General features: G+C 36.0%; 1 protein-coding gene and 1 pseudogene across 1 annotated transcript; one reads left to right on the top strand and one right to left on the bottom strand.

The window, feature by feature from the left end:
• Positions 1–6: 6 nt before the first annotated feature.
• LOC141439111 (uncharacterized) lies at positions 7–4,186 on the bottom strand. Its single transcript, XM_074103250.1, is given in 3 exon segments — positions 7–2,717; positions 2,720–2,842; positions 2,845–4,186. Coding segments are annotated over 3 exon segments (2,700 nt in total). The 3' UTR covers positions 7–1,482.
• A 2,102-nt stretch (positions 4,187–6,288) lies between these two features.
• On the top strand, positions 6,289–10,147 carry LOC141439427 (NECAP-like protein CG9132; annotated as a pseudogene).
• The last annotated feature ends 622 nt before the right edge of the window (positions 10,148–10,769 follow it).

Consider the following 10,769-nt stretch of genomic DNA (forward strand, 5'->3'; position numbering starts at 1 on the left):
AATCCTGCCGTGAAGCAGCAGTGCTTGCACTGTCGTGTTTCAGCGTGGAGAGTAAGACAGCCGGTGAAATTACTGGCACTTGAGGTGTCCCATCTTAGGCCTCTAGGTTGGCAACGCATCTGCAATACCCCTGGTGTTGCAGATGTTTATGGCCGGTGGTGATCTCTCCCCATCAGGAGACCCACTTGCTCGTTTGCCATCCGGTCGAATAAAAAAATAAAATAAGTGTGAAGAATTGAAGATTAGAATAGTACTCCAAAAAATAAAATAAAAACATTTTAAAAAATCTGGTATGGAAGATCAAGTTCAGGCACCATAATTTTAATACAATAAGATTTACTTTGTGCCCATCTGTATATCTTTTTACAATGCTCTAAGTAAGGCTGTCCAGCATATCTCACGACCTATTTGTGCGGCCCGCGACGCGTTTTTATCTAGAGATAATATGAAAATGATTTTATTAAAACATTTATTTTGTGGAGTATTGTGGCCTTCCATTATGTATAGGAATTTGTAATGGGCTAGAATTATATTTGATGCGGACAGCGCTACTCTATAGATATATTTTAACATAACATCAAATAACTTAAAAACTACTACTTATTTTTTTACAATCTTGGTTAACAACTAAACTAGATTATTACATAGTAAGTCATTATTTATTGTTACATTGTTATTTTTTTATCTATTAATCATAACCCCCACATTACAATAATTTCCAATTCAAATGTATATTTAAGCACTTTCTTACCTTCAATGGGTTTATTCATATGCTGCTAAAATGCCCTTTATAAATAGTATGATAATATTGAAATAATTGTTTTATCAGAAATATCATAATAATAAGTATTATCTCTTTATGTGTATTTTCATTACAATATGCATGGATACAATTTTATTCAATTTCCATTCATATATTGTTGGGATTCAAAAGCATGAGTGTTATATAGATACAGGATTCTGAAGATATTGTTTTCTCATCTACAATTTTGTGAGTCTGAAAATCTTACTATAGTACATAGTAGTAGTAGTGTATTTTAGTGTGGTATTCATTTTTATATGTATATAAAAATACAAAGTCCTAAGATTACAAAGCCAATCACATTAGGCAGTATACTTATAAATTATATCCTTACATCTTCTTTCAGTGTTTAAATTAGTAGCTGCAATGGAAAACACTATGGTAGGTAGTTTAACTTATTTTATACAATGAGTTAAATGTCACTGAATAATCACTTAATCTGGCTCTAAGTAATATTAAAAAAATAACAATGATCATGCTAAATGACAGATTCAGTCTTTTACATTAAAACCAATACTGGCAAGTTTGTTACATTTGTACTAAGCTTATCAAGTTTATAGCTGCCTGATAACTAATGCCCTTTCGCTAATTGCATATCTCAAAGTTATTTGTTAAACATTTAGGCAAAAAGGCATTCAGTAATACAATTTTTTAAGCAAAATTTTCAAACTCCTTATAACTTAATTGTTAATACTGTGACTAGAAAAACTATAAGTAGCTGGTGTTACAGAAGTATTAACACAAACTTGGATAGATGGTTTGAATGAAGAAGGAAGAAGTTTGTGTGCTTCTGGCACTGGAGAATAAGTCTGACATACAACAGGCTCAAAATGCACTTGATCATTCTTATCTGTAGGCACTCCATCAAAGCTCGTTTGTTTGGCCGAATCACCTGTTCCACTGTCTTTGCATGATGAATGTTCAGATATATTGTCTGGAAACAGATGAGGCGATTCACTACTATCACTATGTACCACTTGTGTCATTTTTAAACTTTCGGCGGGAAAAGAAGGCACTGCAGTTGTCATGCGCCTCCTAGTATGATAAATTATAACTACCCATATTATAGAAGTTCCCACTGCACAACACACCACAGTTATAATTATAATACCGGTCATATCTTCCTCATTTACCATAATAGCCACAGGTGGCAAGATCCTCAACTCGGTCATGTCCTTTTTTGTTCCTAACTCATTTGTAATCTCACACTCATATCGCCCTGCATCCGCAGGTTCTGCAGAAATTATAATTAAAAGTTGGTCATCTGCTGCATAATAATGCCGGTTGGTGTGTACAACTGGCACACCATCTTTCAGCCACTTAAGGGCTGGTTTCGGAGATCCAGATATCATACATTGCAATACTACAGAGTCACCACTTGTTACTTCTTTATTTTCCATTACTCTTATAAATGAAGGTTCTTCAAGTACTGTCAGGGTGGCATTAGAAATAATAGTGCCAGCAGGATTTTTTGCTGCACAGCTGTATATTCCCATGTCCGTTGTCTTTGCATTGACAATGAAGAACACATGATCTGTTGGCATGACATTCATTCTCCTTTCTCTAGCTGCTGGGAAATCATTGCCACCATCTTTTTTCCAAGATATTTCAGGAGTAGGTTCCCCTGTAGCAGCACAATTCAGTGTTACAGTTTCTCCAGTTTTCACTGTGATGTTCAATGGAGCCTTTGTGAAACGGGGAAATGTAACAATATTTACTTTTGCTTTTGAAGAGTATGTTGTTCCAAAGTTGTTGCTTACAACACACTGATATTTGCCAGAATCTGCATGGGTCAAATTCGGTATTACAAGAATTGATGTAGCTCGGGGTTGGCCAGACTCTGTCACATTTTCATATACAAGGGGATTACTAATGTTTCCATTGTTTTTTCTCCAAAGGAATGTCATGTTACTGAAGGATTAGAAGTTGCTGAACAAATCAAATTTGCAGATCGCCCTTTAATAGCCAGGTGAGTTTTAGGATGCTGGATTACTTTTGGTTTTGGTGAATCTCCGCAATTGTCTTCTTTCAATTTGGAATTGCAACATCTCTTACTTCTTCTGGGTAGGCACAAGTAGCTGTTATATATTTTTGTTCAGCCTTTTCTCTTATCCACTTTATTATCCAAAGTAAGTTACAATCACACAACAGAGAGGTAGAGTTTAAATGCAGTTTCCTTAATTTGGGCATTGAGTCGAAAGCATGCTGTTGAATAGATGTAATGTTATTATTGGCTAGGTCTAACTCCACAAGTTTAGACAACCCTTCAAATGCTTTTGAGTTAATAGATTTTATATGATTAGCAGCCAGACTGAATTTCATCAAATTTTGTAGCTTTGAAAATGGTCCAGACATGTCTTCCACAGTCCAAGAGATTTTGTTATTGTTTAAAAGCAATGTGTCTAGATGGAACATGCGGCTGAATGCATCATGGTATATCATGGATATATTGTTATTGCTCAAGTTGAGTGTCTGCAGGTTTACTAAATGCTGGAAGGTGGTTCCTTGCACTTCAACTAAATAGTTGTGTGACAAATCCAAATCCTCTAAGATAGTGCATAGCTCCCAACTGCCCAAGTCAATTTCGGACACTAAGTTATTTGACATTGACAATGTTACCAATGACTCCAATCCATACATCCATCCTTTGGAAATTCTTCTTATTTTATTATGATCTAATTGCAATGAATGAACTGATTTAAATCCAAAAAAGGCACCGTCCATTATATTGCCAATATTGTTGAATCTCATTCTTAGAGTTGTTAAGTTGGACAGTCCTTGAAAAAGCAGTCCATTTATAATATGAAGCTTGTTATGGTTAATTTCAAGAGTTCTCAAGCTGGACTGATACATGAACAAATGGTTTGGCAATGATGTAATGTCATTCCTGTTCAACTTCAATACTTCTAAATTGGTCAAATTGTTCAAGGCACCATTTGCAATAAACTTGATGTGATTGCTATTTAGATTCAATATTCTGATCAAACTGTTTACGGGAAAATGGCCCGTGTCAATGGAGCCAATGTTGTTTCTGTTCAGACTCACTTCTTGCAGGTGATTGTGTTGTAAAAGATTAGGAATGACGTGCAGTGAATTTTTGTCCAACTTCAAAACTTTCAGACTCGAAAACTTATCAAAACCTTCTGTTACATTTCCATTCAATTTGTTGTAGCTGAGATCTAATTGTTCCACCCATTCAGGAATTTTTGGCACAGACATTAAATTCTTATTTGAACAATCAACATATTGCTCTAAGCAATCACATTTTAGCGGACATTCATTGTTTTCAGCGAGAACAAAACATCGTGCCCATAAGAATAGAGTTATCAACAACAACAAAGTGGATTCTCCCATTTTTATGCATTTGGGTAGCTGCCCATTCATTGGTCACTTAAAGTATCGTTTCATCTTTGTTCTTACATAATTCCGAATATTAAACACTCGTAAAGTTTTATTATCCTTCACATCACTGTTACCACTTCATAGGAATTGTACATTTTATCGTAACAAACAAGGACTGTAATAAACAAATCGACATATTATCTACACGGCAAGGCACAGCCGCCATTTTATTTTATCGGAATTTTTGTTTGCGTTGGGTTTGGCACTGGCAGAAGAGGCGGAAGGCGGAGCAGCGAGAACAAGATCGCATTAGTCAGTGTTGCCATGGTAAAATAAATGTCAATGTTTTAATAAAAATTGGGTTTAGCCAAGGTTTAGCAGTACAAGAAGTTTAGTAATCAACTCGGAACTAATTATTTTCAAGAGTAAATAGTATAGTAGTATTGAGATAAATTATATTAAAATTTTTCTTAAGAAAACACTACTACATAAAAAATAAAAAAAAGAGAAAGTAACTTATTTTAGGGTAGGTAGGTACATTAATCCAGTTGCGTAGCGCGGGTATCAGCCGCCCGGGGCGGAAAAAAAAAAATGCCGCCCTCTTATTTAGGACTCATTCTAATCGGTCCGAATCGTAGGTGCGACATTTTTTTTGTTATGGAATTATCATCATCATCCAATGCTGGGCACAGGCCTCCTCTCAGAATGACACTCTTGGCCGTAGTTCACACGCGGCCCAGTGCGGATTGGGAACTTCAGACATACCATTAAATTTTTATGGTATTGCACCTAAATGTGCCGCCCGGAGCGAGATTAGGTTATTAATGTCTCTGGTAATTGTTTAAGTAGTTCAAAACATTCTATTTTTAGATACTATACAGACAATACATATTCAAAGTAATAAATTTAACTTTTCAGTCAGTAACTGATTTTGAGAAATTTTTGGATGATTTAAATACTTTGTTAGACCAAGTTGTGAAAATTTATGGTGTTTTATGTATGTATTTGTAATCTACCTACACAGCCCTCATATTTGTTACCTTACAATCTATTTGTTTAAAAGAATAAAAAATCTTTGCACTGCCATATTTATGAAGCGTCTTTAGCTGCCACAATGTGCAGGCTTATTATTTCACATAATATATTAATGTTCAGGTGGTCATACTGAATGCTGACTAGATGACATCATATCATTTTCTTTTTTTGTATAATTTGAATTTTACAGCGCCTTGGTCTAAAAACTGTAATGCTGTATTGACAAATAAATAATGTAATTTTCCGATTGATATTTACTTACATTGTATGCCATTATTCACTTTTGATAACTTCTGGCTTGACCTGAATTGGAAACAAATTATTTAATAAATTATTAAACTTGCTGTTTTTACCAAATAAGTACAATAATAACACAACTTCCTAGTGGTAACTTTTTCTAAAAAGGTTCCTGCAATTTAGTGTATTTTACTTAAATTTAAGTTTTAGATGGTTTTTACAGAATAAAGTGCATTGTAAATCTTTTTTTTTTTGTAATTTTGGTGAAATTTCGTAATATTTGGTACATATTCGTTTGCGTAGTTGCAAATGCTCCACTCATAATTATATTATTTAATTATGAAAGTGGAGATTGAGATAAAGTATAATTATATATGAGATGAAATACTATATACACTGCTATAACTTGTGTTAAGTAAAGTTAAACACACTTTTAACAACTTTACGATTTTGTCAATGCTCAAATTTGAACAGCACAATCTCATCACTCACTAATTGGACTTTTCGAGCACACACCTTATTGCTGTTGCTGTTAGAGAATCGTACTTTAGGAAACTTAATTGAAGTAATTGAATAATTTGGCAAGAAACACTCCGAAACAAATATTTATGCAGGGTTTCTCGCAGTCGCAGTGTCAGCCAGCTGTTTTTTTTTTTAATGAAAATGACAGAAACAAATTGAATGAATGAAACGCTGTAAAGATTTTTCACACTTTCTGGTTACGGAGGCGGTTTCGGGGTGGTTTAACTCTAAAATGTTGCCACACGTGTAACTAATGAATCATTGCTATTGGCTGAATGAAACACACGATACCTTTGCTTATAGGAGAAAATAAAAAACTGTTAAAAAAAATACTTCCTACGTCAGCTACGTCATATCAGTATTCAGTACTTACATGTCCATATATCCAAAATAATAGTATCGAATGAAACAAAACTGTTTATTATATGGGTGGTTGAATTATTGCGTGATTTTGTTTAAAAATGGATACTTACGAGAGTGTATTGCTTGTAAAAATGAAGTATTTGTATTCAAAATACCCCCAAAAACTACAAACAGGGGATATAGGTAAGTCATTAAAATTAAGAATTCGATCGTTTTTGAATATTTTGTGGTGCGAGAGTAAAAGTGGGTGTTTTTAGGGCAGCAGATTGGAACCTGCAAGAGCCACAATGGACCGGACGTATGAGGCTTGTTTCGAAGGGGAGGAATTGGTAATGAAGCTAGAAGATAAAACATCTGGTCAGCTCTTTGCCAAATGCCCTATCGATAAATATCCGGGGTAGCACTCGAATCTGTGACGGACAGTTCACGATACTTTGTTTTGAAGATTCAGGATGATAATGGTATGTATCAACTAGAGCAGATATTTTATTTAGTAATCAATGTTTTTATTAATATGTTACGATATTTGCAGGGCGAAGCGCTTACATTGGTCTGGGTTTCGGCGACAGATCGGATTCATTTGACCTTAATGTGGCCCTGCAAGACCATTTTAAATGGTTGCGAAAAGAGCAAGAAGGCCCTACTGGCCCGCAACAGCAGCTTGACCTTGGTTCAAGGATGGAGAAACAATTAAGATCAACATGAAAATTACTGTAAGCAAATGCTCTCTTGCCAAAAACTAAATTAGTATTAGTATTTTAGTTAATTACAAGCCAACAAAATACTAATTTTAAAAATGCCATCTTTACTAACATTATAAATGTGAAAGTAACTGTCTGTCTGTTACCTTTTCATGCTTAAACTGCTCATTTGAGTTGTTTGATATGATAGTTTTTATTATTGTGAGCTTTATAATTATATCAACAAAGCTAACTGTATAATGATAAGATGGTAACATTTCCTCTTAATCTTTGGGTTATATTTATCATTCAGTGATTCACTGTTGTAGTATACTCCCCGTTGGTTGCTGCCCTGCTGAATACAGGACTGTCATTAATTTGAAACTCGAGGGGCTATTAAAATATTACGAATTATCAGGTTTACGAATTATCAAATGGTTTTAAACCATATGAAGAGATGTTTTGGGGAACTTGTGACAACTTTAAATTATAGAGACAGTGGCGATCCTTACATAGAAGCCCAAAAGCCGGGCTTGCCTTATAAAGCGAACAACGTCCAAACGAGAAAAAAGTTCTAATAAAATCACTTTAATAATTTAGCGCGCTTTATTTTACGTAAAATAATAAGAATTGCATAAGTAAAGTGGCGCTGATTGCGACCGGCGGCGGCGCGGCGAGTCTACGCGGCGATAGTGGCGTACATTGTAAATAGATGACATCTCGCTCGCTCTCGTGGGCTTTTACGGGGCTTCCAAACACTCTCTTCATACTTAGGAAAAAGTTTTGCAAATATCTATGTATAGCTGCATTATGTAGCACTTTCTTTGCAATTTTGAATCTGGCTTACGGCGTGAAGTTTGTTGCGTTTGGTTTGGAACGCGATTACGCGAGTGCGCGGGCGAGATGAATAACTTCTAACTAACTTCATGATTGTTTATTTCGAACCGTGGGCCGTAGCCCGTAGCGTAGCGTTGTGATTTGATGCAATCATTTCAAAAAATAAATAAGTGCTTAGGTATTCTGGTTTTAGTGCGGTGTAAAGTACAGTGCCTGTGGGAGAGAATGAGTTCGGAAACGGACCAAATTGTCCCTTGTGTGGACTCCAAGTGTATGTCTGTAAAATTCTATCTAGTAATAGCATGCCTTCAGTGCGCTTTGGTAAGCTCGTCCAAACTGAAGATTGAAGTTTACGGCAACAAGATGGATGTAGGTACATCAAATTATAAAAAATACTAAAACATATATCTCGTCTTGCCAGTCTGATACCCTAGGCACGCCACTGTATAGAGAGGTTCAAATTATCGCAGGTTTGAATTAACGAGAGTCAACTATAACAGCAAAATTAAAAATCATAATATTTACTAATTCTGTTTTGTGCATAAACACTTTTATCACTGGTTACTGCTTATACTGACAAAATGAGAATGAAGTAATTTATTGAATCAGGCGTTACTTTGCGGAGGTCCATCAATGAACTCTTCTCCAATAGGGGCCATAACAGTAAACTACTTATCAATTAAATTTTATATATAAACTTATTGTACTGTATGGATACATAAAGCTTAATAATAATAATAATAATAAACCTAAACCTAAGAATGAAAGAAAATAAAGAACATAATAATAATATCAATGAACTAAAAGAATTTCTTTGCCATTTATGATAGCTAAGCTTATGCAAGATATGCGTGTTCATGCAGTTATACTCCACCTCCACACTAAGAACACACACAAATCACACAAACCATCTATTACCACACCACACTACACTGACGCGTTTCGAACTCAACCAGAGCTCATCTTCAGTGCATCACAACTGTACACCATGTTACCAGATGTTAGATGTGACAGTGACAGCAGCAGAGACTAACAAACAAGAAAAAGTTGATTGACCCGCTTGTCATGTATCATCCGCTCAATCATTAGTTCATGACTGAATTTTGAGGATATGGAATGGAAATAATTATTGGAATGAATTGCTATTTGCTCAAGGACTGTTTATCAAACATGATATTATTCTCTATGAGTGTATTAATATTGGCTTTGGTAACAGACAATGGGTGACACTCTTTCCCGGCCGGATAACACCAACATGGAAATACCGGCCCTGTTTTTTGTGTACATGCCCATAGAAACTGACAGGAGCTTCTACAGGTGTGTACAAGAAAAACAGGGTCGGTATTTCCATGTCGGTATTATGTGGGCCGAGAAAGTGTCACCACAGACAATTACACTGTTTCTCAATATTTTCTTACCTCTTCCCTATTTGTTTGGTGGACGATAAGATGTGTGTTCAATGGCCAGCAAACATCTCAATTGTTTCTCTTTGTCGTTCACCAGAATGTAATAAAAGTTAAAGAATTGTATCGAAAATAAGGTGTGTACATGAAAAACTGGGTCGGTATTTCCATGTCGGTATTATGTGGGCTGAGAAAGTGTCACCCACAGACAATTACACTGTTTTTCAATATTTTCTACATCCCATTTGTTTGGTGGACGATAAGATGTGTGTTCAATTGCCAGCAAACATCTCAATTTGTTTCTTTTTGTCGTTCACCAGAATGTAATAAAAGTTAAAGAATTGTATCGAAAATACAAACTGAGACATGGATGCACAGAAAAACCAGAAAAAAAAGTAAAAAAAAAAAAACTAAAGAAAAGTAACTAATTTGGAGTTGAAATAAAAAATACAAAAAGACTCCAAAAACTATTCATAAAGAATTGTAAACTAATAAAAAAAAATACCATGGGCCGATTGATATCAATTGACCTAGTCCCAAACTAAGCAAAGCTTATACTATGGGCACTAGGCAAAAAATATCTGCTGTGACTAGGTATCGAACAAGGGACCTCAAGTTTCACAGTCAGGTTCTCTAACCACTTTGCTATCGGTTGTCACACGTTTACTAAACTAAACTAAACAAACATAAATAGCATAAGTCAAACATGAAATATTAATTGCTTTGCAGAAAAAGACGGTTCCGATACGAAGCCTCGCCGAGGCGTTGGAGCGGGAATGGTGGGGGGGCTGTTGCCGCCGCCGCCGGGCGGGTCTCGGCTGCCACCGCCGCCGTCGCCGCAGCACGCGCCCGCGCCGGCGGTGCCCGGGGCTCCCGCTGCTGCCCCTACGAACTCAGAATGGGGCGATTTCAACTCTGCTAGGTAAAAGTGTTAATCAAGATTGTAAACTATCTGTGTGCCAAGCTCCATCAAAATCTGCTGAGCTGTATTTGAATAATGAAGTAATAAACATCCAGGGTTACTTTTTTTGTTATTTATTTAATTTATAGAATATAGCTTTTGCCCGCGCCTTCGCCCGCGTGGAATTCGGTTATCACGCGCTGTCTCCTCGGAAACTGTTAATTTTTCCAGGATAAAAAGTAGGCTATGTCACTTTCTGGCCCATAAACTATCTCCATGCCAAAAATCACGTCAATCCGTCGCTCCATTTCGACGTGAAAGGCGGACAAAATACAAACACACACACTGTCGCATTTGTAGTTTAGTATGGATATGTGCTTTTAAGAGACTAGCGACCCGCCCCGGCTTCGCACGGGCAAAATAAAAAGAAATGGCCAAGTGCCAGTCGGACTCCCGCACGAAGGCTTTCATACATGTACAACATTAGCAAAAATCGACAAAAAAACACGTTTGCCGTACGGGAGCCCCCCCTTAAATATTTATTCTATTTTAATTTAATTATTTAATTTTAAAGTGAATGAAAACAAATTAATATTCTGTGAATATTTCAAGCAACTACCTGTTGTCGTAATTTCGTATTTGTTGTT

The sequence above is a fragment of the Choristoneura fumiferana genome, chromosome 20 (genome assembly GCF_025370935.1).
Source record: "Choristoneura fumiferana chromosome 20, NRCan_CFum_1, whole genome shotgun sequence".
Taxonomy (NCBI): domain Eukaryota; kingdom Metazoa; phylum Arthropoda; class Insecta; order Lepidoptera; family Tortricidae; genus Choristoneura; species Choristoneura fumiferana.